The sequence below is a fragment of the Cyphellophora attinorum genome (genome assembly GCF_001299255.1).
Source record: "Cyphellophora attinorum strain CBS 131958 chromosome Unknown Contig22, whole genome shotgun sequence".
NCBI classification, from domain to species: Eukaryota; Fungi; Ascomycota; class Eurotiomycetes; order Chaetothyriales; family Cyphellophoraceae; genus Cyphellophora; species Cyphellophora attinorum.
The window spans coordinates 333,287-359,081 of NW_017253250.1; the positions used below are offsets into that span (position 1 = coordinate 333,287).

General features: G+C 54.0%; 9 protein-coding genes across 9 annotated transcripts; 5 read left to right on the forward strand and 4 right to left on the reverse strand.

Annotated features, from left to right (window-relative positions):
* Window positions 1-1,418: 1,418 nt before the first annotated feature.
* Window positions 1,419-3,233, reverse strand: AB675_192 (uncharacterized protein; the record flags this gene model as incomplete). The annotated part of the gene is made up of 1 exon (XM_018141857.1): window positions 1,419-3,233. One exon carries the CDS (start codon window positions 3,231-3,233, stop codon window positions 1,419-1,421), a length of 1,815 nt encoding a protein of 604 aa, XP_017997692.1.
* Window positions 3,234-4,302: 1,069 nt separating this feature from the next.
* AB675_193 (uncharacterized protein) lies at window positions 4,303-5,400 on the forward strand (the record flags this gene model as incomplete). The annotated part of the gene is made up of 1 exon (XM_018141868.1): window positions 4,303-5,400. The coding sequence occupies one exon, from the start codon at window positions 4,303-4,305 to the stop codon at window positions 5,398-5,400; it is 1,098 nt and encodes a 365-aa protein (XP_017997671.1).
* Window positions 5,401-6,046: 646 nt separating this feature from the next.
* AB675_194 (uncharacterized protein) lies at window positions 6,047-6,751 on the forward strand (the record flags this gene model as incomplete). The annotated part of the gene is made up of 1 exon (XM_018141879.1): window positions 6,047-6,751. One exon carries the CDS (start codon window positions 6,047-6,049, stop codon window positions 6,749-6,751), a length of 705 nt encoding a protein of 234 aa, XP_017997635.1.
* Window positions 6,752-7,265: 514 nt separating this feature from the next.
* On the forward strand, window positions 7,266-9,735 carry AB675_195 (Ribosome-releasing factor 2, mitochondrial; the record flags this gene model as incomplete). The annotated part of the gene is made up of 3 exons (XM_018141890.1): window positions 7,266-8,759; window positions 8,786-9,144; window positions 9,231-9,735. The coding sequence occupies 3 exons, from the start codon at window positions 7,266-7,268 to the stop codon at window positions 9,733-9,735; spliced, it is 2,358 nt and encodes a 785-aa protein (XP_017997633.1).
* A 250-nt stretch (window positions 9,736-9,985) lies between these two features.
* AB675_196 (ADP-ribosylation factor GTPase-activating protein GCS1) lies at window positions 9,986-11,373 on the forward strand (the record flags this gene model as incomplete). The annotated part of the gene is made up of 4 exons (XM_018141900.1): window positions 9,986-10,033; window positions 10,114-10,188; window positions 10,249-11,001; window positions 11,068-11,373. The coding sequence occupies 4 exons, from the start codon at window positions 9,986-9,988 to the stop codon at window positions 11,371-11,373; spliced, it is 1,182 nt and encodes a 393-aa protein (XP_017997754.1).
* Window positions 11,374-11,633: 260 nt separating this feature from the next.
* AB675_197 (Acyl-coenzyme A thioesterase 8) lies at window positions 11,634-12,563 on the reverse strand (the record flags this gene model as incomplete). The annotated part of the gene is made up of 1 exon (XM_018141911.1): window positions 11,634-12,563. The coding sequence occupies one exon, from the start codon at window positions 12,561-12,563 to the stop codon at window positions 11,634-11,636; it is 930 nt and encodes a 309-aa protein (XP_017997729.1).
* An 834-nt stretch (window positions 12,564-13,397) lies between these two features.
* AB675_198 (THO complex subunit 2) lies at window positions 13,398-20,053 on the forward strand (the record flags this gene model as incomplete). The annotated part of the gene is made up of 2 exons (XM_018141922.1): window positions 13,398-16,727; window positions 16,772-20,053. The coding sequence occupies 2 exons, from the start codon at window positions 13,398-13,400 to the stop codon at window positions 20,051-20,053; spliced, it is 6,612 nt and encodes a 2,203-aa protein (XP_017997709.1).
* A 234-nt stretch (window positions 20,054-20,287) lies between these two features.
* AB675_199 (uncharacterized protein) lies at window positions 20,288-22,120 on the reverse strand (the record flags this gene model as incomplete). The annotated part of the gene is made up of 3 exons (XM_018141933.1): window positions 20,288-20,500; window positions 20,544-21,462; window positions 22,014-22,120. 3 exons carry the CDS (start codon window positions 22,118-22,120, stop codon window positions 20,288-20,290), a joined length of 1,239 nt encoding a protein of 412 aa, XP_017997689.1.
* Window positions 22,121-23,822: 1,702 nt separating this feature from the next.
* On the reverse strand, window positions 23,823-25,479 carry AB675_200 (Peroxisomal biogenesis factor 3; the record flags this gene model as incomplete). Its single annotated transcript, XM_018141946.1, has 3 exons — window positions 23,823-24,094; window positions 24,142-25,271; window positions 25,322-25,479. The coding sequence occupies 3 exons, from the start codon at window positions 25,477-25,479 to the stop codon at window positions 23,823-23,825; spliced, it is 1,560 nt and encodes a 519-aa protein (XP_017997737.1).
* Window positions 25,480-25,795: the final 316 nt, after the last annotated feature.

The following is a 25,795-nucleotide window of genomic DNA, read 5'->3' on the forward strand; positions in this document are numbered from 1 at the left end:
AGCAGTGGCCACCGCTGGCGAGGTAGGCTGCCCGCGCGCTTTTGAACTTGAAAGACCCTGTCGGTCATCGAGCCGCAGTCCCAGGTTTCTGCTCTGCGCCCATGCTAGTGATTTGGCCCCCTTTGATGATCATGCACAAGTAGCGTGAAGCTAGTGTGTTGGCACATCTCAGCCGAACTGCTGGCGCGCATCGCGCAGGCGTCTGGCAATTGACGAAACATCGCCGTCGACGACGATTCTCTCTCATTGCTGTATGTCCGCATGATAAGAGAGCATTCTGCAAGTGTAGCTGACAGTCATTGGGATCTGTTCACATCGAAACAAGCCTGTATTGACATCGTGCGTACTGGTACTTTTGTAGAAGCTTCAGTAACGGCCCGTGGGCGGAAATCGGCGCCTAATTGTACGCCAATCAAGGACTCATCTCGAGGCCAAAAACATGGCATTTTAGCTCATTTCGGCTGGAGATATGGGTATCTCGTACCAGTCAGGCCGTTCGGGCATAAAGTGGGCGTTTTGTATAATTGTCCGTTGAAATTTCAGGTCAGGGCGGGCTCTGAGGACCAGAATGGTCTTGCAGATTGAGCCACCAAGTTTGAGATAAGCCTCACTTCATTACTAAGTCGCTGGAACAACCCGTCGTTAGTTTTCTTGCCAGGGAAGGTGCTGTAGGAGTTCGTGGTGTCTGGGTTAGAGCTGGAGAAAACGCCCATATCTTGGCCGAACGACTTGCCAGTCTTGCCAGTGGACCCGGCGCGCATCGATCTGCTGGTCTGGGCGCCCATCTTCTCGCCTATGAGGTAGCGACCTCGGGAATATGAATGATTCGTGACGCCATCCCACGAACCGACTTTGGACACGCATGATGTATTATGCTGTAGACTTATAGTCGTTCACCGAATGTTAATCGATGTGTAAGTTCCGGTCTCTGCGTTAGATCTGAATGCTGGTTCGCAATTGCCATGGAACACGGGTTATATCTTTCTAAAGACAACGTCGTGGCAAAGAAGGAAGAAGACCTGGGTCGAGCTTGCCACTCTTTAACAGCAATTCGGTAAGTGCGTGGTCTACGCCTGGTCGCATACCTAGGGATCACTCTGAGCTGGATCTTGCTAGGTATTGGAGCTAGCGTAGGTAGTTAACTCAGACAATCCATCACTGACTCTTTCGCGAACGATATTGAATTAGAGCAAGTCCTGACCAAAGCACTTGTAAATTATCCGCGTTTCGACCAATTGTCTCGAACGGGCGACTGGCTCATGCAGAGCAGAGCACATCACTAGAACCCCTCCCTCGCCACGTTACCTACTGCCTCCGCAAGTTGACCGAACAGGACCCCTTTGAGCACCGTCTCTCCTTGCTCTTCAAGCCAATGCCCAGTCTCTGACAATCTCTTCTTCCAGCTGTGCTTCTGACCCTCAGTCAATTCCTCCCATTTCCGCACTGTCTCCTCTTTTACGACCCTCGACGTCGTGATGCAGGAGCTCAGCAGATACGTCACTGCCGGTGTCACGCACGACAATCGCCTTCGGCGTCTTCAACCCGGCAGACTCAGCAGCGCCTGCTGCCGCGCTCGAAACGGTGTACGAAGCGGAAGCTACAGCTGCTGAGAGCTGGTCTTGTAGAGCAGACAATGAGGGTGGCTCGAGGATGTTAGTAGGGATGCTGCCAGGAGCCGAGGAGATGGCGTCGATGATGCTCGAGATGGACGAGGAAGCCGCCGAAGGGCTTAGTGAGGGGTAAGGCTGTGCGATCAGGGACGAGACGCGTGGGGAAAGCCAATTTGCAGCACCGAGCGTTGGAGGTAGTGCGCCGCGGATTTCGCAGAAGACTTGCATGAGGAAGGCGACGAGAGTAATGACGAAGAAGGCGATGAAGATGTTGATCGAGGTCTGGAGTGTTGAGGCAGGTGGCTCCTGGAGTATGTACCGAGGTGTGTGGCTCTCCACGGGCCAAGGTCGAAGGGGCATATTTTGCACGACGACGGTCTGGTCCACGCCAACGGAAGCAAGTCGAACATGCTGCGGTGGTGTTTTGTTGGCCGGTGTGCTCGGCTTGATGAAGTTCGAGAAGACTATGCGAGTCAAAGGTCCGCTGTGTACATCACGGAGGAATCCAACATTGTTGAAACGTCCCATCCCTGCTGTGTTGTTGTAGTCGATTGTCAAGAGTTCGATAGAAGACTCCTGCGTAGCAACAGCAATGATGGTTTGGAAGTCGCCTGCTGGATTTGACGAGAGCGGGCAGACATCCAAGCCAACAGCTGCCTTCGTACTCTTGCCTAATGCCTTCTTCAGCGTAATGCGACCACTTGACATGTCTGATGAGAGCTTGAGGATGATGAGCGAAGTGCCTGTTCGCGCGGGCTTGTTTTGTAGGAGTAGGATGTATCTGGGCGAAATGAATCGAAGGGCTCTGAACTTCGGTCTTCTAGACGGTGCCACTGACGAAGTAGATTCGACAGTCTCATAGACCTTGACAGGAGCCTCTATTCTGCTTCCCTTCGTCCTAGGCAGCTGCTGCAAGAAAACAGCGTCGTCTGTGCAGTAGGCAAGGCAGTGTCCGTTCCCTTCGATTGGTACGACATCGACGTCGGCAGCTTCCTTCTTTCCAAGACTGATGCGTGAAATCTCATCCACAGTGCTAGTGACGGCATTGGACACCGGCTGGAATACGACGACCTCATTCTCGGGAGCAAGGCCAGTTGCTATGGCGGCAATCCGTGCTTCGCTTCTCGACTTGATCCGCGACGTCGCGAGCACTCTCTGATACGTCTCATTCTTGGGACCGTTGGCACTCTTGAAAAGAGCATTCTTGCCCAAGGCTTGTGTGCCTCTGTTCGGACTTTCTATCTTTTCAACATTTGTTCCATCCACTTTTCTTTTTCGTGCTGGTAATGAAATCCGAAACGATCGTAGATGCTCATTCTTGCCAGCCGCCTGCTCTGCATCTGAGCTATTGATACCGGCTATAGCTGTGAGAGCGTGCTCTGTAGACGAAGCGACGGCCAAAGTTGTGACAGAATCTTCGTCCTTTGCCAGTTCAACCTCTGCTACCTCGTGAAGCTCATCTCTCCGAGACGTGTCGATGAGGGAGATCTTGTTCGGTACGCCAGTAGAGCTCGATCCACCTCCGCCACCAACGAGCAAGAAGTCCGGGTTGAGAGGGTCGAAGTCGGCACCATACAGAGGATAGCCCAGCTTCTTGCGAAGCTGAGATACGTTTGGCGTCATGACGGGAGGGCTCTCGATGCTGGAAATTTCGCAGAAAGCGAGAGAGGGACGAAGCCACTATCAAATCTCCTGTGCTTCCATGAGGATAACAGACCTCATGTACTGATCAATGTACTAATGATGCTCTCGTAGGCGTGGTTTGCTGTGAGTATTTGTGCAAGGTGCCATCATTGCATGTGCTACCGGTGGCGCAATGGGCCTAGGCAATGGGCCCACTATGACGCCTAGCCCCTAGATCGCGCTAGTGATCAATTGATGTTAAGCTTAAGTACTAGGCATCCAAGTATTGGGGACATGGCAATATGCAATAAAATCTCATGGTCTAACATGCTGACATGCTGTTGAACACTACGACACTTTCTGTGTGCCCATAGTTGACTTCATCACTGGCTCGTATTGGCCATCAGCACCAGCCTACGAGACAGCAACACACAGGTCATTATCCATTCGTGCAGAGTCCTCTGCATTAGCAGCTCTACACCTCCAGGCGTCGAATCACGCATCTCTCACTATCCAGGTACACGTCTCACTTCTTGAATCCCTTCTGCAACTCATGCCCTTGACTATGCGGTGCGCTTCGTCTGGCCACGGTATTGGGTCCATCGCCTCAGCAAGTGGCCAAGAATGGCATGTTCCAGAGCTGAGATCAAGACCTCGTATCGCCCCTCATTCGTGGCTCCTGACAGCTACCCTCATCCCGCAGAACCAACATCGAGAAGCAGAAGCGGAAGCTTCTCCCGTATCGAAGCCTTGATCTACTTGAGCTGAAAGCAATAGTACGAGTAGAACATGGTATTGATTCGGCTGAGCCAAATGTTGAACGACTTCCGGTAAGTTCCATTGCTTCTCGTGTTGTACATCCGAGACATTGGGACAATTTGCCATGCTGTCAAGCGTGGATACGAATGCTTGGGTGCGAGCTTGGGCTAGAACCACCACGGCCCTCAGATGAAGTTATAAGGATGTCGTTATGCCCGGGCTCGCGTCACGCCTGCTGTCTCGCGTCTAAGACAGTCCGTGTGCGAATCAGCAACCAAAGCAGCAAATTCTAGTAGGAATCGATCAAAAGATGTTTCCTCTTGGGTCACACATCCTCTCGTTGACCTATGTGCTCGCTTTGGCCGAGAACGCCGCTGCCGGGAAAGCGTGGGGACCCTGGGGAGGCAAGCCGATGTTTGTCAGTGCTGGACAATCAATCCAGTCGGCCATCACCTCTGCACAGCCGGGGGCCAAGATCATCGTCAAGCCCGGCACCTATGCCGAACAACTTCTCATCACGCAGAGCGGACTCTCCTTGATTGGTCTGCCAGGCGCCACGCTTGTGCCGCCAACTACTCCGTCTCCAAATGTCTGCACCAATGTTGGCGGCACAGAGAATGATCAAGCGGGCATTTGTGTTGCTGGAAAGGATGTGGTCTTTGCAGACGCCGTTGCTGAGCATAAGAAGGTCTCGACTGTCGGCCAACGCGTCAAAGATGTGACCATATCCGGCTTCACCATCAAAGGTTTCTCCGGAGAGAACATTGCCCTTGTCGGAGCAGAAAGCACAAAAGTTCTTGGAAATACGCTCATCGACGGTGGGAGGTACGGTGTCCTCTCGGACGGTTGCATCGACTCATTAATCTATGGAAATACAGTCACCAAGTCACCTCCCTTGGGTTTCATCAGTATCTGTGTAGACGACGTCAGCGGAGCAAAAGTCCAGGACAACCAAGTGGATGGCACCTATGTTGGGCTGTGCACACAGACCAGCGGTGCAGATGTCAGTGGCAACACTGTCAAAAACACCTGTCAAGCGGTCTTCATCGATCCTGACATTGCTGGCGCAAAAGTACACGACAATCATCTGAGCGACTCAAATCCAGCGTGCAACAAAGCCGAAGACAATCCTGTAGGCAACTACGGTGTCATAGCTGCAGGCAGCATCGGTGCAGTGATCAAGGACAACACTGTCGAGCGCATCTCCTCAGGAGGGCAGACGAACCCGTTCGCGGCCGGTATTGCGATTATTGACTGGCCAGCACCGCCGACGCTGGCAAGCGATAACGTCGTCGAAGGCAACGTGTTGAGCGAGAATGACTTCGATGTTCTGCTATTTACCAATGGCACTGGGAATGTGGTGCAGGACAATGAGTGCAGCACTTCAGCGCCGCCGGGATTGTGTTGAGAAGCAGCTGGTCACTCAATGTTGTGGGCAGATGGATAATGCATGTGGCCACAGGGGAGCATCACCAGAGGCCGGCCTGTGCCGGATGAGACATGCATTGGAGAAGCTGTGCTTGCACGAAATTGCTCACGATACAAAGCAAACCATGTCATCGTCGATGCTCACTTATCTGGACCAAGAAGTCGGTGTTGCTGGTGAGCGGCATCTGTCCTTAAACGGTTGAGATCTCGCTTGCAGTAGCCTAGTGGGCCCTTCTGACACGCTTGAATTATTGATGCCTAGGGTTTGGGTGGTAAGCTCTCTCGACGTTGTCGGGGTCTCAGGGTCTTTAGTTCAGGCGTCACTTCCAAATCAAAGAAAGCACTGCCTCATCTTCGCTGCCTTAGATCCAAAGTTCCCTGCCAAGCTTCGACTGCCAGAACGGGCATAGTTTGAAATGAGTCTTCTATTGCTTGTTGTTGAACGGTTTTGATGTTCGCCTCTGATACACACCACCTCTCAACATAAATCTCGTCGTATATCTGCTCACCAGATCCAGGCGTGAACACGTCTTGGGCCGATCGTGAGTTTCAAAGGCGCCTGTCAGCGGAAAAAGAAGGCCTGGACGAGCGGCTCGACAAGTAACATCAGGACGATCTTCGCCGAGATGGCCAAGGAACATGTCCATGGGAAGCCTTCACTCCCTGAATTTAATGCGACCGTGGACCCGACTCTTGCACCTTTTCAAATCTCCCAAGGAACTTACCTCGAGAACAATCCGACGGTTCTTTACAAGTCAACAGAGTATCACATCAATGGAGGCATAGGGTCAGGAGCGGTCGTCATTACCGATGCCGATGTCTTCGCAAAGTCCGGAAGCAACGCAACAGAATTGCCACAGACGACCATGGCCTCGCAGCAACAGCAACCGAGAGTCCTCCTGGTCCGGCGCGCTCCTACCGATTCGTCGCCGAACCTCTGGGAAGTACCTGGAGGTGCCGTAGATTTCGACGATCCGACGATCCTTCATGGCGCGGCACGAGAGCTCTGGGAAGAGGCAGGTCTGCACGCCACGGCTTTCCACCGAATTGTGGGACCAGAGCATGGTCAAGTGTTGACAACAAGAAGAGGACGACTGTTCGTCAAGTTCCACTTCTTGGTTGACGTCAAGTCTTACGACGTGAAGCTGGACGAGAATGAACACAGTGACTTTTGCTGGGCGACAGAGGCTGAATGTGAAGTGGGAACGGTCAAACGAAGGGTTGAAGGGCAGGAGACGACATTAGACATTCCCTTCACCTCGGAGGCACAGAAAGCTGCGATCATGGCGGGCTTCGAAGCCTGGAGGAAGGTGCAGGCTGCAGCAAACTGACGGCAGTCTTCGCGCGCCGATCCGCACAGCGCTGCCATCTGCAGACCAGCCCATGTGTGTCTGATGCATTTGATGGTAAATGGACTGAATTCGATTGAGGTTGAAAAGCGGCTAGAGCATATTTGGTGTACGTGGACCACCGTACTATCATTGCGGTCAACCTTAAAGGAGCGTAAACTTGATTGAATCTTCAGTCGTTATTTGGTAGACAATCTTCGCCATCATCTGCATTTCTTTTTGTCGCTCTTTTGTAAGAAATCCAGTTAGAAATTCAGTTTGCGAGGAGTAAGTCAGCATTCCACGTGTGATGGTGTTGCGATGTCGTACATCAAGACTTGATCGCCAGATCGTACAATCGTGGACAAAACATGGAGATTGTCATAGGTCACTTTCGCAGCACGGCCGTAGACATGGATTTAGCACAGTTGCGAGACAATGGCAGCAGGTCTCAAATGTTCGAAACATCGGCATCATTGCACACATCGATGCGGGCAAGACGACGACCACAGAGCGAATGCTATTCTATGCAGGCCACACGCGAAGGATCGGCAATGTCGACGAGGGCTCCACGGTGACCGACTTCTTACCGGCCGAGCGGTCAAGAGGCATTACGATTCAGTCAGCTGCGATAACTTTCGACTGGCCTCCAAACGATCTCCTTGGCGATGGGGCAACGCCTTCCCGTAAACCTCACCACGTCAATCTAATTGACACGCCCGGACATGCAGACTTCACGTTCGAAGTACGGAGGTCGATACGCGTCCTCGATGGCGCGGTCTGTATCCTTGATGGCGTCGCGGGCGTCGAAGCTCAAACCGAGCAAGTCTGGAACCAGGCAGGCGAGTGGAAGATACCTCGGATTATCTATGTCAACAAGCTCGATCGCGACGGAGCAGCTTTCGGACGGTCGGTACGAGAAATCGGACTAAGACTAGATGTCTGGCCAGCTTTGTGTCAAATACCTTGGTTCGAGGGTGGCAGGGGCAGCTTCACGGGTGTCGCAGACGTAGTGGCTCTCGAAGCTCTGAAGTACGATCTCGGTTCCGACGGTACGGCTTTTAAGCGTTTCTCTTTGTCGCACCTGAGCACGATCGAGCCCAATCTAGCTGAAGAGCTACGAAGAGCACGAATTGCACTCGTTGAGCTCCTAAGTGAGCACGACGACGTGCTTGTGGAAGCTTTCTTCGCTGCCAACGAAGATCATCTTGCTGTGTCCAGTACAGATATACTGCAAAGTCTCCGACGATGTCTGTTGCGCGAGACGCCGGTCATCGTACCAGTGTTTGCAGGTGCAAGCTTCCGCAATATTGGCGTTCAGCCTCTGCTTGATGCTGTAAACGACCTTTTCCCTGCACCGGAGGAGCGGAGCGATCCAGAAATCAGTATGGGACCAACCAAGGGCACATTATCAGCACTTGTCGCTGGGAAGCTCAACATTCGATCAGCCATCAAAGATTTCAGGAAGAAAGTCGCATCTGGCTCTGAGATCGGCAAGCACCTGCAAGGTTGCGCCCTGGCTTTCAAGGTCGTCAACGACCCTAAGAAGGGCGTTCTGGTGTACATTCGAGTATACTCTGGCACTATCCGTCGGAACGACGTCTTGTACAACACAAACGTCCAAGAGTGGGAGCGTGCAATGACATTACTACGTATGTACGGCTCCGATTCGGAGCCCGTCGAAAGTGTCCAAGCTGGCCAGATCGCTGTCATTGCTGGATCGAAATTTCACCGTACTGGAGACACGCTGATCTGTTACGCTGAACAACACAGAAAGGTGCCACCGGAGCCTGTGAACGAGCTGCAGCTGAGGCCCATCCATGTTCCACCGCCTGTCTTCTTTGCTGCCATCGAGCCGAACAGCCTGAAAGATGAACGAGACCTGCATGCTAAGCTGCAACTCTTGCTTCGTGAGGATCCAAGCTTGTCTGTCAAACAAGACGAGGACACCGGGCAGACGTTGCTCAGCGGTATGGGAGAACTGCATCTCGAGATCGCCCGAGATAGGCTGGTGCACGACCTGAAAGCCAATGCAAGGATGGGCCAATCACCATTGGCTACCGCGAGGCTCTCACTGGTCCTTCGAAGGCTGTGCAGAAGATCTTCGAGAGCGATAAGTTGGGCAGCAAGGGCAAGGCAGGCTGCACAGCGCAAATCGAACCGATAGACGAGAGCCAAATTAGCAGCGAGCGATCTCAAAACAGCGTCTCCTTCCACCAAGATGGAAATGAGATAGTAGTTGAAGCGCCAAGCTTGAATAGCAAGGGAAAGGCTACCACCACGGACGGCGTTGGTCTAGCCCAAGACCTGTTCCAGAAACAAATTAAGGCGGGCGCCCAAGTCCTGACGCTCAGAGAAATTCAGACAGCTTTCAGCAACGGTGCTTCAGCAGCATTGTCGCGAGGGCCGACATTCTCATATCCAATGCGGAATCAACGAGTCACGCTGACTTTGGATCCTGCCAACCATATCTTTGGCACAGAGACCACGAATGCGGCGTTGTCTGCTGCGGCTCTCTGGCGACAATTGCGGCTCTCAAGGATTCTGCAGCAAGGTCGAAAGTCGTCCTCTTGGAGCCTGTCATGAACGTGGACATCAGCGTAGATGACGCCTCGCTTGGCAAGATCGTCCAGGACATCTCCTCAAGCCGCGGCGGTCACATTGTGTCATTGGGGGATAATGAAGCAGAAAAGGCCGATAATGATTCTGCCAAATTGATTGACGTGGAGAGAATCTATGCCCCGAAGGACCCCTTTGAATCTTCGGGCTCGGGTCCGGCTCTGGGCGACCACCAAGTCACCAATATTCAGCGCACCGTCACTGCGAAGGTGCCGCTAAAAGAGATGGTCGGCTACCTGAAGCATCTCCGAAGCATGACTGGTGGGAGGGGAACTTTTGTTATGACTGTCGATCGATTCGAACGCGTCACAGGAGTCCGCGAGAAGATGTTGATGCAGGAATTGCGAGGTGGCGCGACGAAGCAATAAGTGCTCGAATGTACAACATGATACCCAAAGACTACCATTTTCATCTCCTGAACATCTCTCCCTCTCCTAAGTATGGCAGTGTAGAATGACCTCTGGGTGACGTAGTTTAGCCGGGGTTTGGCCGTCAGCTGTTCCTCGACTTACCACAATAACATGTGCTCACACTCACCACAATAGTACGCATCTTCAGTCTGCTGCGAACAGTGCGCTCTCTTGTTTTCCATTCATTTCTTCACATTCATTACTCAACATGGCTACTAAGGCGTCTTGGGAAGTAGACCCAGAAACTCGTAGTAAAGTAAGTTCAGCAGCCCGCTGTCCTGTCCGATAAACGTGGCACGAGTTGATTACAAGACAAATCTCTGACACTCCCTACAGCTGTCACAAATATCTAAGAAGGAGGGCGCCGGAAACGACAAGTGCTGCGACTGTGGTGCACCCAGCCCTCAATGGGTGAGCATACTCTGCCCGCTACAATGCGCAGCGCAACACTCAATTCTAACCACCACACAGGCCTCCCCAAAATTCGGCAACTTCATCTGTCTAACATGTGCTGGCACCCATCGCGGACTGGGTGTTCATGTCTCATTCGTCCGTTCCATATCCATGGATGCCTTCAAGTCCGCAGAGATAAGCCGCATGGACACCGGCGGCAATAAGAGGTGGCAGGATTTCTTCACCGCCAACAACCCCTCAGGCGCATCCTTCGATGAATGTACGATCAAAGAGCGCTATGATAGCGAAGTAGGCGAAGAGTGGAAGGAGCGCCTGTCGGCCGAAGTCGAGGATAGGACATTCGACGAAGCCGCCTTCAAGAAGCAGATGGAGGTCATGCGACAAAAGAAGGCTCAGAAGGAGCAAGAACGGTCAACACAGAACAGCCGGAGTGGCACACCTGTCGCCGGTCGGAGCATAAGTTCGCAACGACGGACTGAAAGCCCTGCAGCTGGTGGTCCCGGCAAACGAGGCCCTGGCATTACGGCAGAGCAGAAGGCACAGAATGAGGCATACTTTGCGAGAATGGGCGATGCCAACGCCAGCAGACCCGATGGCGTGCCACCTAGCCAAGGCGGCAAATATGGTGGCTTCGGCAGCTCTGCTCCAGTTGGTCAATCAGCTGGTCAGGAGGGTGGCTTGCCTGGTGCGGATGAGTTCCAGAAGGACCCGGTGGCCGCAATAACCAAGGGATTCGGCTGGCTTGGTGGCATGGTCAGCAAGCAGGCCAAGGTGGTCAACGAGAGCTATATTCAGCCCACCGCAAAGAATGTGAGTATACGCTGGACAATCTTAATGGTCAGTTCAGGGAGTCGGAGGCTAATTTTTACGCTATAGATCGCATCATCAGATTTCGCCGCACAAGCTCGAACTGGAATAGCTACAGCAGGGTCGACCATTGCCTCAGGCACAAAGAACGCAGCCGAAAACTTCAACAAGTTCATCGAAGGCCAAGACGAGAAGGCCGCGAACGCAGGCTCAGCTCGTCGCGTCGAGCCCGAACGGAAAGACTTCTGGGACAGCTTCGGTGGATCCAACGAGCCCACCACAGCGAAGAGCGGTAGTCTCGGTACAAGCGCCATGAAGAAGGGCCCTAGCCAACCGGGTCAGAAGAAGGACGACGGCTGGGGTGACGACTGGTAGAAATGGCTGTTCGAAAAACTGTGTCTTTGCAGTAAACGCCTGGCGTCTGCGCTTAAGGACTCAGCCAGGATATGAATCGATTTGCTCAAGCAGGATAAAGATTCCCAGCAGTGGCGATCAGAGACGGAGTGATGAATTTACAGCGCGAAAGAACATCAAGACTTTCGCTCCCTATCTCAATGAGTAGGTATGACTCAAGAGAGAATCGCACGAAAAGAGTGCGAATAAGAATCCTGTTCGGGGGTCCTTTGTCTGTTATTCTACAATTTGCTCTCAAATAACGACTTCTGTCCGGGCTTCAAAACATGATACGTCTCTTGAACACACGACGCGATCAAGTCTCCCTTCTGGTTGAATATCCGCGAATTCGCCATTCCCCTCCCGTCGCCCGTCCACGGCGAAGTGACCTCGACGTACATCAGCTCGTCTGCTCGAAAATCATACGAATGTATATGCACCGTATGATTTAGGCTCGTGAACATGCTCGCCATGGCTTCCGTGGGCTTCCCACTCGCATCTCCAATCGCCGGCAGCCCCAACGTATAACCATGCAGATCTGACGGCGCAGCAAGAACATGATAATCCGAAAGATTCAACAACCCCAGCACATGCGGAATCGTCCCTGTCTCCGCCTGCATCGGCCCAATAATATGCGCAACCACCGGCTTCACGCTCGTGTGCACCTCCCTCGGATCCCGGTGCACAAGCGGCAGCCGCTGAAATTTCATATACCCGCCCCTGACAGTCCTGCCCCGCTCGAGATCATCAATCGTGATCTCTCTTACCCGCTCCTTGCCCACTCGCGGCACCGAATGCCTCATGCTCGGTCCCTTCCATGGTGAGGCATTGATGAACGCCATCGTCACGCTCACGATATTCCGCCCCGCTTGCGTGACGACGGCAGAGCGTACGCGAAAGCGTTTGCCATCCGTCAGAGGCTGGATGGTAATGGTATAGGGCTCGTCCGGGTTGGAGCCGGAAAGGAATTGGCAGTGAAGGTTGTCGAGGGCGTAGGCGGGGTCAGCAGGGAGGGTCTGGTAGGCTGCATGGGCGGCCATGGACATGAGGCAGCCGCCGGGGACGACGGTGCTGTTGGGCCAGGTCCATTGCGGGTGGAGTGGGCGGAAGGTTGTGGGGGAGAGGCGGGTTAGGGAGAGGGATTGTTCGAATGTTAGGGTGGGTGTTGCCATCCTTGGAGCCAGGTCAGGGCGAGGGGATGCTCGGAGATCAGGGAAGTGCTGTCATGATTCCTTACATGATCGAGAAGGCGGACGGTGCGAGCCAGTCGCAGATATATCGCCTCTTCGAGTTGCGTACTCGAACATGTGAGCCGAGGTACCTTTGAACGAGGCAAACAGGCGTCCAACGAGGCGGGAAGGAGCATTTGGGCACGAGCGATATCTTTAGGGTTAGGGTCTAAAGTGCTTGCTGGATCCGCAGGCATGAACTCAACTGGCAGCCACGAGAAAGTCGTCTATCACTTGTAGAGTTGCAAGACTTCACTGCCCAACATTCGTGTATTACTAGATCTGTCGACTTTCATTCCTTTGCTTCTTGCCTCCGCAGAGAACCAGGCGGCGCCATTCCCAACACACACTCGCGCTTCACACGCACAAAACATCGCGCCGTGCTCTTCAGATTCATATCGAGTTCTTTCTCTCATGCACAAAGAACTTCATCAGACATCGCCTGCTCTGAGGCCCTGCCTCAAGGCGCGGTCAGATGTCCGCTCCAGCACGCGGTAAGCGCAAGCACAGCGAGCGCTCGTACTCCGGCGACGACTATTCGAGGCCCTCACCTCATCGACCTGAGGAGCTAGGCCTGTCGCGCAACCCGCGCTCGCCGACTGGCAGCCGGCAGCAAGGCTACGAGACCAGGGGAAGAGGACGTGGTCGCGGTCGAGGCAGAGGCAGAGGCGGTTCACAATACCAACAGAGCAGACCGAACGGCACATTAGATCCTGCGGCGCAGCTTTCGAGCCTAACCCGCAACCTGCTGCGACTCCTGCAGAGCCGACATCCAGCATGCCTGCGGTGAACGATGTCGACGAGACTGGTCAGGAAGCAGTCGAAGAGCCACTTCTCGATGTTCCCTACGACTACACAATCCTTACAGATGAGATCTGCCAAAGCCTGACCGAAGACAATCTAGATGCCGTCCCTGCCTTGTTCGCGCTCGGAGAGAATGACAATGACACGGACGCATTGCTTGCGATGCAAGAGCTGGTACACGCGGTGGCTTCTGGCCGGATAGATCCCAAGGTAGCTGGAGCCTTGATCAGCGGCTTCGCTCCGGTTGAAGACGACGACGCAGACAGCGAAACGGCGGATCCGACGCAGATCACGCAAGCTCTACAAAGCGCGGTCGTGGATGCAATCTCAGTCCTCTACGACGACAATGGCTCCCTACCTTTTCGTCGCATCTCAGATTTCCTATCTGCTACACAGATACCTGTCGATATCCTGCGCAATGCTCTTGATCAGAAGCTTCTGATGAGCATGGGCCTAGTTCAGAGCATCTTCGACAAACAAGCTATTAGGAAACAGACGAATGTGGTCTACCGGCAAGCCAACTTCAACCTGGTGCGAGAGGAATCAGAAGGCTTTGCAAAGCTGGTAACGGAAGTCTTCTCGTGCTGCACATCACAAGAACCGACCGGCACAAATGCGGAAGAGGCCGTTGAGAAGGTAAAGGCTCTCATCGGTGCTTTCGACTTGGATGTTGGCCGAAGTCTGGACGTCGTTCTGGACGTGTTCGGATCAGTGCTGGTTCGCTCGTTCCGATTCTTTGTCAAATTCCTTCGAGCCAGCCCTTGGTGGCCACGTGGTAGTCAAGACGATGGCTGGTCAACGCGCGGACTGCCTCGGTGGGCTTTGCCTGGTGTTGAAGATTGGAAAATCACCGAAGAGCAGAGAGCCGAAATTGCGAGCGAGAATCTTTCCCGCGATGCAGATTTTTGGGCTCTTGCGAAGGACCAAGGTCTTCGCGCCTTCTATCAGCTTGGGCTTTCGCATATCCCCGGTGCAGCATCATACGACTCCAACGACGAGTTCAGCAAAGCTTGGGTCGAGGAGACAGGTACCCAGCCACCGTCCGGCAACCACGATGCAGCTCAATTGCTAGGCTTCAAGCTTCGCTTCTATTCCGAGTCTCCCGCCCGGGATGAGTCTGATACTTTGCCTGACAATTTGATGTTTTTGTCAGCACTGCTCATCAAAATCGGCTTCATCTCGCTCAAGGATCTATTCCCACACCTCTGGCGACAAGATGAGGCTATGGAGCAGCTCAAAGCTCAAAAGATTGTCGAGAAGGAAGAACGCGAGCGTGCGGCAAGACCCGGAGCTGGTACAAAGAATGCTCTGTTGACTGCTGGTGCACTGTCTGACGATCCGGAACCTTCGGCCGGACCGCGCTCAGCCGTGCCGCGACGGCTTAATGAGGCCTCAACCCGCGCTGGCACACCTTCCAGAGAACCAGAAGCGGACAAGGCTTCCACGAAAGGTACGACGGATGAGCCAGCCGACCAGAAGATCGCGCTACTAAAAGCACTTCTCGCGATTGGCGCCCTACCAGAAGCTTTATTCATGATCGGACGATTTCCGTGGGTCCTAGAACTTATACCAGACTTGCCAGAGTACTTCTTTCGCATTCTGAAGTACTGCATCAGCTCTGTGTCTGCCCAATCTCAGCCTCTTGCAGACAGGGCCACGTTGCAGCAGACCTTGCCCTACTACGAGACCGATATTCCAGGACTGCCGAAAGGTCAAGTAAAAGTTGAAGAGAATCACAAAGCAAAAGAACTTCGATGGCCTTACCTCGACAAGGCAGACTCACCTGATGGCAAAAGCTACAAGTTCTACTTCGACGAGTGGAATGATCTGCTGCCAGTCTGTCAAACAGTGGATGATGTCTTCGTCCTGTTCGACACATTGCTTCCTCTCGTGGGTGTCAAAATTGGCCATGATCCAGAACTGGTCACCAAAATTGCACGAATCGGCAAATGTAGCTTAAAGCAGGACTCAACGGAGGCGAATCGTGATCGGTGGCTCGACTTCTCAAAACGAATCTTGCTTCCATGCATCAGCCTAACGAAGGCTAATGCCGGAGTCGTCAACGAAGTCTTCGAGTTGTTGATATTCTTCCCAACAAGAACAAGGTACCTGCTGTATCTCGAGTGGCGAGATGGCCGTACGTCTCGCAATCCGGATGTCAAGATTGCTACCGAGCAAGCAAGAGCCGAGACGCGAGACCTCTTGAAGCGGATATCAAAGACCAATGCACGCCAAATGGCACGATCTCTGGCCAAGATCGCCTATGCCAACCCCCATATTGTTACAACGGTTGCACTGAATCAGATTGAGTCATACGACAGCATCTCAACAGTGTTCGTTGAAGGGTCTCGATATTTTACCGACTTGGGGTATGATGTCTTGACATGGAATTTGATCTTCTCCATGGCGAAAGCTGGTCGTAGCAATACGCAAGACGGCGGAATCTTCGCTAGCAGATGGCTAACAGCACTATCGCGATTCGCTGGAGACATCTACAAGAGATACAGCATGATGAAAGCTGGGCCGATCTTGCAATATATCGCACGAGAGCTTGGTCACGGCAACACCATGGATCTGAAAATGCTGGAGAATATCGTGACGTCTATGGCGGGCATCACAAACGATACAACATACAACGAGTCACAGCTTCAAGCCATGGGCGGTGGATCCTTGTTACAGTCTCAGACCATCTTGCAGCTGCTGGATGCTCGACACGAGAAGCATGCCACGTCCAAGCGTCTCATGGCGGCTCTACAGTCCACTGGTCTGACAGGCAAATTCTTGGTACTGATGGCTCAGCAACGACAGGCTTGCCTCACCTCGAAATCAGACGCTCCACTCAAAGTGATTGGCAACACCTACGACGACGTTCACAGAGTCCTAGTCCAATACCTCGACCTTCTGCAACACGGACTGGGCATGAGAATCTTCGCAGAAGTTGTGCCTGACGTCGTGGCTCTAATGGTGGCCTACGAGATTCCCCCCGAGATTGCATTCATGATTTGCAGATCTGTGCTGTCGCGGAAGATCACTGAGTACGAGCGCAAGAAGGCTGATGATGCTTCACTAGCCGCACAGGAGGCGCCCAACGATGTTGACATGAAGGACGCCGAGAGCTCGGAAGAGGATGGCGAAGCCGAAGAAGACGAGCCCACCGAAGTCAATGGCGCCACACCAACAGAGGATGATACACTCAACGCTGCGACGGAATCCGAGCCTATTGATGGCGCCCTGAATGAGCATTCCTGGCACCCCATACTGGAGAAGGTCATGGATGATTTGAGAGATCATCTGCCGCAAGAGGTTCTCGAGACTCTGGGCATCGGTTCTATGTCACCTTCTGGCAGCTCTCACTCTATGACATCGCTATTCCCAGGAAGGCGTATTCCGACGAGATTGCACGGCAGAAAAAGAAGCGCGATGCTGTCAAGCTCGAACGAGCCGTCGGGTCCAGTGCAACGCGAAAGAAGGAAGATGCTGTCAAAGCTTTAGACAAGCTGATCAACGACCTTCTTGCCGAAAATGGCCAGCACGTCAAGGCACAGATCGCTTGCCGGAAACGACTCAGTGCTGAGAAGCAAGCGTGGTTCGTGGGTCAGGCTCGGAATAGTGAGCGCCTCAGTACTGCTCTGTGGGAGTATTGTTTACTACCTCGAATTCTGGCGTCGCCTCTGGATGCATATTTCAGCTTCGCCTTGGTCAAATCCCTTCACAGTCTTGGAACGCCAAACTTCTCGACTCTTGGGCTCTACGATCTCTTCTTCCGAACGGACCGCTTAGTCTCTCTGATCTTCTCGAGCTCATCGAAAGAAGCCGAGCACTTCGGTCGCTTCTTAGCTGAACTTCTAAAGGACCTCAACAGATGGCATAAGTCGAAGACCATTTATGAGAAAGAGGCGTGGGGATTAAAGAAACAGCTTCCCGGGTTCGCTACCAAATCAGAAGGCGGCAAGCCGATCGCTTTCATGCCCTACGATACCTTCAGGAAGCTTCTCTACAAATGGCACACCATCACCCATCAGGCATTCCAGAAATGCCTGAAGTCGACAGAGTACATGCATGTGCGCAATGCCATTTCAATACTGCACGCTGTCTCGGAAGGCGGAACATACCCAGTCATCAACATCCACGGTGTCAGTCTCCAGACCACCATCGACAAGTTGAGGTCTTCTGAGATGCAGGACCTGGTAGTAGCATCGACATCTCTGCTCTCGGCCCTGAAACGAAGCGAGAAGCAGTGGATACCCCCTTCGTCTTTCAATCCAGGTATCGCAAAAGAGTCAACGCCTGTACCTCCACCCGTCAAAAAGGAAGCCACTCCGGCTGTCGAGGCCCCTCAAACAAAGAAGGAAGATCAATCGACAACGAGAGATGTTGATATGATTGACGTCTCTTCCGGTGCGCCAAAATCCGAAAGTGGAAGAGAGTCGAAGGGCAATCCGCAGTCAGACAGCCCCAGCAAGCTGCCGCCGCGTCCAGGTGCAGTCGATGGCGTCGCTACAAGAGAGCGGGACCCACGGAGCTCTAGTAGGCAAGGTCGTCCCGAGGCGCCACGATCAACGTTACCGAGAAAGCTATCGCCGCCTCCCCGACACACTCCTCCAGCCGCGAATCTACCGACCAGACCAGACCAGACCGACAGTCGCAACGCCGGACGTGACCGCGAACCACCAAGGCTACCTCGCGCACCACAAGACGGCACAAGACCACCTCATGCTCGGGACAGTCGCGATGCGCGTGACGTCCGTGATTCTCGAGACGCTAGAGACCCTCGAGACATTAGGGATCCTCGTAGTAGCTATCGTGGTGCGGAAACACATTACGAAGACTACGAACGTCTGCCTCGCAGATACGAGCAGCCAGATGTGCGGGCGCCCAATGGTCGGGACGACCGAGGATATCCCCGCGAAAGAGATGCTCCTAGACCTCAGGAACGTCTGCGTGACTCGGAGCGAGATCGTGACAAAGGATCTGATAGAGATAGACCACCAACCAGGAACCATTCGAGGGAGCGAGAATCTAGAGATCGACCGCCACGGGAGAGTGCTATTCGACAGCCAGCTGATGATAGCTCAAATCGACCGCCAAGGATATCCTCACGAGCTGAGCCAGCACCTCCAGCTTCCCAACCAGATATCGCTGTCAATCCCGCACGAGCAGCTCTGATCAATACGATCGACAACAGAGGACCTCCAATCTCGACCACTCGTCCACCACCATCGCGATCAGACCACCCTCAGCGGGCTTCATCACCGAGACGCGAAGATCCTCGGGACCGTTTTGGTATGAATCGCAATCGTGATGATAGGCAGAGTAGTGACAGGCTTCCTCCTGATTCACATCAGTCCCGCCATACAACACCCTCGCAAGCCCCACGCTCAGAGTATCCACCTCGATCCTCACGCGATGAGCGACCTCCGCATCGAAATGTCGACATGGAGGCTGGCCGACTCGAGCGTGAGCCTGCTCCTTCAGCTCAACCTCGTAATGAACCCAAGCCCGACATTCCCTCTGGTCCGCGGGCAGCAGGTAGCATGCCAGCACCTCGAGGTCCCGGTGGCCCTCCAGCAATCAACACACGTATCACGCAGCAGCCGTCTAACGACCGGCCGCCCACAGGTCCGTCGTCCGGTCGCCATTCCCGAGCGCCGTCTCTTTCAGATCAAAGCGGCTCTAAAACGCCCGATACAGCTGGAGTGCATCCCTCCCGCATGGGTATGCTGACATCGCCTGTTGCTCCTCCACCTGCCGGACCGCGTGGTCGAGGTACTGGCCCTCCTGCGCAAGCCCCGTCTGGACCTGCGCCAGTCTCCCGTGGACCGCCTGCCGGACCAGCATCTGCTGAGATGGGTCGTGGAGCACGCCCGGCCAGAAACCAAATGAACGCTGTTAATGACACCCTGGCGCAAGCCTCAACGACTAGTCGAGGTCGCGGCGGACGGACGGTTAGCAGCAACTACCCACCTCATGGCGGCGCACCAAATGGTCCGCCACTGCCTACCTCTGCTCCCGATCGAGGTCCTCGTAACGACAACTATGGCCAGAACGATCTCTTCGCGTCTCACAGCAGTGCGAATGACACGCCCATCGGAGCACGGCCGCAATCTACCTGCCAAGATAGCATGCGTTCGAACGATCGCCGCCCGCCATCCAGTAGCGCCCGGCCTGACGAGCGCCCGCCACAGAGCGATGATCTTCGACGATCTACGCGCTCACGCAACGACGATCCGAGAGATCATCACGACGCTCGCAATGGCGGACGGGATCGCGATACTCGCGGCGATCACTCGTCGTCTTCTGGCAGGCCCACCGACCAACATCATCACCACCACCGAGACGCTCCGCCTTCGCAATCGTCGAGGCGTGGTGGTGGTGATGACCGGCCCAACCGGAGACACGATGGCCCTCCGGGTGGCACGAGCAGCTCGTACAATGATGATCGCAGCGGCGGTCCTGGAGGTGCAAGAGGGGAGTACAGAAACGACGGAGGCCCACCGCCTTCAGGTCCAGGTGGTCGGAAACATCCGCGCAGCGACGAGAATGGCGCTGGACAGTATGATGGTGGCAGAGGCGGAGGCAGAGGCGGGCGGGTGGCTAGTGAGAGCAAGCGGCCGAGGAGAGGGGCTTAGTCGGTCAGGTCTCTGCGATGGAAGTCTTTTGGGAAAGTCAACACGCGGTGAATGAATGAATGCGAGGCCGATGATTTGGGATCAGAGCTTTGCAGACAACCCACATCGAAAGTCAGGAGTGGAAAGTTATGTAGCAAACACTCGAAGATGGTATAGCCTCCGACAGAGATGTTCAAAACACTATTTTCTCGCATATGCTACATTTCATTCCTCGCTCAGAGTACCTCCTGCACATCAATCGAATTCGATAATCTCTTCCCTGACTTCGCCTTCCCCAGGCCCCACGCCTTCGAGCCAGAACGAGTGGAATTCTTCAGCGCTGAAGGCGGTGCTGCCCTCCGCAGGACCGAACTTACAATCATCAATGGTACGCCGCCATCGCCGCTTGAAGCCATACGTGACTTTGGCCTGACGGTCGGAGAGTAGCTGTATGTCTGTGATGATGAACTTGGTGTTACTGGCGCTGACACCATCGCCCAGATTGCACGACATGGGGAGGTGCGTCGTGCTCGTCATCGCCGCCGTGGTACTGCCCGAGCAATTGGAGTTTGCCGCGGCGATCGAGTTGCCCTCCTCGGTGAGGGAAATTAAACGCTCGGCTAGGCGAGCGGCGACGAGGCCTGTCCCAGATGCCTTCGCGGCGGTTGGTGGAGTGCAGGAGGTGGAGGGCGCGGTCGCGGAGCGGGATGTTGGTGGTGCGTGTGGCTATTTCGAAGAGTAGGGGGATTATGCCTAGGCAGGAGACGAATGGTGTTGGCGGCTGGGTTCGGGCGGGCTTTGGGTTGGTGTCTGTTGTTTGTGGGTAGGTTTGAAGGCCGAGCAGGCTCTGGGCGTGGTCCAGGATTGCGACGTTGTCGTTGAGATAGTCGTCGTAGCTTTGCTCGCCGTTGACGAAGACCTGGAGGTCGATGTGCAGCGATGTGAGGAAGACCTTTAAGGCCAGGCGGGCCTCGTTCGACTTTATTGTTGGGATTTGTTGGTATTGGTGCTCAAGTGATGCCAGAGCATTGGTGATTTCAGTGTGCTTGCCAATCGCCGACTGGTATGCCGGCAAAAGTAAAGGAGCAACGGAGCCACGCACCCATGGATAGTCCTGATGGAACGTCTCGGCGGCTTCGAAGAGATCCAGGACCTGGAATGACAGCAGTTGGACTTGTGCTAGAAGGTCCTCCGCCGTCAGGGTGGACTTTGGCGCCACGAGGAGGCGGTTCACCAAACCAGGACCTCCGATTTTGAATTGCTCACTGTTCGCTTGACAGACCTGGTCCCGAAGCTCCAAGTAGATCTGCAGAAGAACCTCATTTGTGATCGCCGACACCGTCTGTCTCTCCGTATGAGCAGCGATCATCTTCAGCCCAGCAACAGCATGGTTCGTGGCCTGCTCGAACTGGCCCTGCAGACTCGCGAAGCTGTAAAAGATGAGACAGATGCTTAGCAAGATGTCGAAGTGCTCGGCCCCAACCTCAAGTCGGGTGGCCTCCCTGAGAGCCTTCTGCTGATAATGCAATCCATAAGAACGAAGCAGGGGACTGCTCTCGCCGCTGCCGCCGAAATAGTTTTCGTGGGCAGCACTTAGGGCATACACGGCATGGCGAATGATGGTGTCGTGTTGGAGCAATGTCGGTACTACATTGCACCAAAATGCCGAACGGAATGGGCCTTGCAGGTGTTCCAGTGTGCGATTGTAGAAGTGGTCGAGGGCGCGGTGTTCATGCGATGGAGGCGTCGTGTGGGAGTGAGCACGCGGTAGGAGCGTAGATTACTACCTTGAGTGCAGGTGCGGCGGCCTCGAGCTTGCCGTAGAAGCAGGCTCGCTGTGCTTTGGAACAGCGATTGCAGGTTGGGTGGGTTTCGTCGCACTTGACGCGGCGTACTGGTTTGGTCGGTCAGTGCTTGTATGTCTCAACCTCGGGCAACCTTTCTCGTCCAGGACTCAGGAGCACATCGACCAGGTACTTACGCTTGCATGTCTGGCATCCTGTCTGGCTCCGATTCGACTGGACTCGTAGGTGCTTCTCTGTTGTTTTCTTGAATGCCATAGTTGCAGCAGCGCGCTATCAACTCCATATTGATACATTCAGATCTTCACGTGGGTGGTCCCCCGGTCATTGAAAGAGCCAAAGCTGCTCTGCGTTCAACACCATGATATTGTCCATGGAGTCTGCCTGATGGGTGACTCACGAGGGCCTTGAGTTATTCTTAGAAAGGGAGACGTAATGGCGTAGTATACATCGTAGGGGCTCATCGGTACAGGCGCAACCTAGTACTTGAACGGTAATGCCAAACCTTGATGCTCAAAAAGTCTGTTGTCAGGGCTGTACCAGATCTCGCCGCTTCCGAGCATAGAAGCATCCGACAACCTTTCCAGAACATGGCATAACAGTTTTGTTCCTGGATGCCATACTTCAGCGTGGAACTTTCGACATGCTCCATACCTAATCACTGATGTGAAGAGATTGGAGCAGACAGCTGAATGGTAAAATGACAGCTAGTGCCGTGGAAAGATGTTGCTGCTGTTAGAAATTTATATCCACGAGCTTAAAACACGCCGGATGACTGGACCTACATCACAAGACCGACCACCGTAATACGTACTTTTCCTTCCCGCCTTGAACCATCTCAAAAACCCCCGGGATCAGCGGGTTATCTCCTCCTCGCCGGTTCTACACATTCTCAAGTCTGGCGAGGTAATGCCTCGACGGGGCGAACCATTTCTCGAAAAGCCCTGTTGATGGGAACTGATATTGAGGTTTCTCAATTTTGGATCGTTGATCGAGAAACTCGTATCGATGGATAGAGCCTGGTCAGCGACGCATCCACATCTAGGGGAAGCTGCGTAGCTGATCTGTCGGAGATGTGGTGAAGGTTGGAACGCTGGGTGAAGGTCTTGGCGGAGGCGAGTTCATAGGCAGCATGAGCAACGTACAGGTGCAGCTGTCTCAGCCGCGACTGCTTGCTCGAATGCCAATCACTTGTCCTGCGATATTCTGTGGAAGACGATGTCATCGGAGACTTACAGCACCCACGAATGATCGCAGAGATGTCGTCTCGTTCTCTTCGCTCGGAACGCTCCCAGGTAATAACGGGGCTCGCCCCACCCAGTAGCAGTCGATGCTAACAAGGCATGGCGGTGGGCAGTTGCGCGTCGCATGCTTTTGGTGAGCAGGGCAAAAAGGGAGTCGAGGGCGAAGCAGATACTTATGGTTGTGGCTGCTGGTTGAGGATCCGCGGCAAACCGAAGCGATCACTTCAATGACTCGGCCAGGCAGCAGCTGATCTTGAATTGTGCAACGAACAATGAATCCTTGCTCACACAGTCAGTGCATGAGTCGTTCGCTTCGCCGCGGATCATGACTTTGTCGATGAAGTATAAGTATCTTCCTTGCCCTGCACTGCTACCTTCTTTTCTTCCCCACAGCTGGCGACAACTATCTCTAATTTTGCCATGGCATGATAGCGCTGCTATCTGATGGGGCGACTCTTCGAACACTTCTCAGAGACTAAGTACGCATTTGGCACAAATGACAGTACATTTACCGAGGTGCGAGTAGGCCTTCCTTCCTACTCGATCGTTCAGCCTCGTGGGATATGCATATCCTGCGTCAGTATCGATGTCGTGGGTCAAGTGTTTCAAAGTTCATCAATTTGTGGAAGTTCACGAAGTTTTCATTGCTCAACATTCAGGCCTAACAGATCGTCTGACCTTTCTTATGTAGCCAGCGCCCTCTCTGGTCTTTCCACGGGGGTTTCCGCTCATAACGGTCGCACTTCAACCTTCCGAGAACGACGTAGACCCAGCCACCTTAGCCCAGGCGCTCTCCAGCTGGCTCTCTATCATCTCGTCCGCCTTCTCCGCGCCAACATCACTCACGCCGATCCCATCAGAAGACTTGATCTGGCCCTCGGACGACTTCGGTCTCGCCTCAGTCGTCGTGTTTGGCAGATTACTGGTGTAGATAACCGCCGCGAACGCGTCCAGCTCCCTCACATCTGCGTCCGCTTTGGCGAGGTACTCGTTGGTGGCGCCGTTATTGCTCTGCCCTATCACATGTGCCTGTCGAGTGACGATAGCGAGGACGTTAGCTAACTTGACTCGTGGCTCGGCAGGCACGACTGTGACGGCGGAGTCGAGCTCTTGTATCCGGGGATGTGGGGCGCTGGCTTCGGAAGCTGGAGGGGATTGTAGCTGGGCTGCGGGTAGAGTGCTTGGATGACCTTCTGGTCGAAGAGCAAGCTGAACATCGAGTTCAAGATGAGGGTGTGGATTTTGGTGAAGGAGGGCGAGTCGATCAGATCGGCGGTCTCGTCGAGGAGGTCTCGTAAGGGGCCGCTTGACGTGTCGACATATGATTTTCGCTCTTTCGGTGGCGAGTCGGCTGTGCTTGATTCGCCGAAGGAGGATGATGACGAGGTTTGGGGTGGGGTGATGATATTGGACTCGACCAGGAGTGCCTCCTCTTCTTCTCTTGGTGGAAGCAGATATGGCAGCCACCGGGTAAGATATCGGTCTTGCTCTGTGGCACCTTCGACTCGCTTTCTGACCTCCAATACCAGTTCTCGCAGCCGGTCGGCGGACAGAGATTCCTGAGGTCTGACTGGACCGAATACTTCTTCCACTGCGTTTCTGACCTTCTCCATGATCTGGGCGTAGCCGCGATGCAGCAGTTGGTAGGAGAAAATCAGATATCTTCTCGTGTCATCATAGTTATCACCAATGGTTGCGCCTGTCTCACCATCATGGTCTTCGAGCACAATCGAATTGGACGGACTCGTGATGGGTTGTGCCAAAGCCATGACCGACCGCACATAGTCCATGCGTCCAAGCAGATTGAGCTGGATGCGAGTGAACAGAATGAGTAACGATAGTGAGTAGATCATGGTGAAAGCCCTTGTGATAGACGTGGTCTTCAGTTCGCCCCAAAGCTGTGCTTTCGTTCGTGGTGGTGCATTTGGGTCGCTCTCTAGCACTCGGCTAGTATGTACAAAGCTGCCGGTCTGCAGACTGGACATGCTGATAGTGTCGCCATCTCTCAGACTTGACGATTCCGACGCGCCCTCGCCTGATGTTCGTGCCAGGCGCTCGGCTCGTCTAGCAGTGAGTTCATTCGTCAAGTCCTCGCATGGCAGTCTGGCAAGGATGTTCTCGTTGAGCGTAGGTAGCAGAGCGAGCACTGTCAACGTGCAGTCTGTCTGGTTCTGTTCGAATCGTCTCTTGATACTAAGGACTTGTTAGCCCTCTGTGTCCTAACCAGGGCGCGTGTCTCGTACTTATCCTTTGCGATCTTGTCCAACTGTGATCGCTGTCTAGCCTCTGTAATCTTGTTCAAGACATATTGGCCCACGTAATATGTTCCTCCCACCACAGCAGCTCCAAACGCGATGCGATTCCGGTTCCGCTTGAGCCAGCGGCCGGCACCTGCGAACATTTTGGTTCACAAGGCTATCTTGGGTGACGTCGAATTGAGGGCATAATGTGGTGACGACAACGTTGTGTCTTCGATGGCGGCCTCGGACGAGTCGGTCGACTGGTGAGTCGGTCTCAGTGAAGAGGAAACTGGGATATGAAGCTTGCTGGATGAGCGATGTCGTTCTTCTTGTATCGTGACCACTTCAACCGTGCCCTTGGAAGAGTAATTGCAGCAGTGACATGCCGAGGTTCCAGCCACAGAAAGAGGCACGCGCCTGGGGAGTACGGTGGCCGATAGTGCATCAGATTGGATGGTGGCTGATGCCCCTCTATGC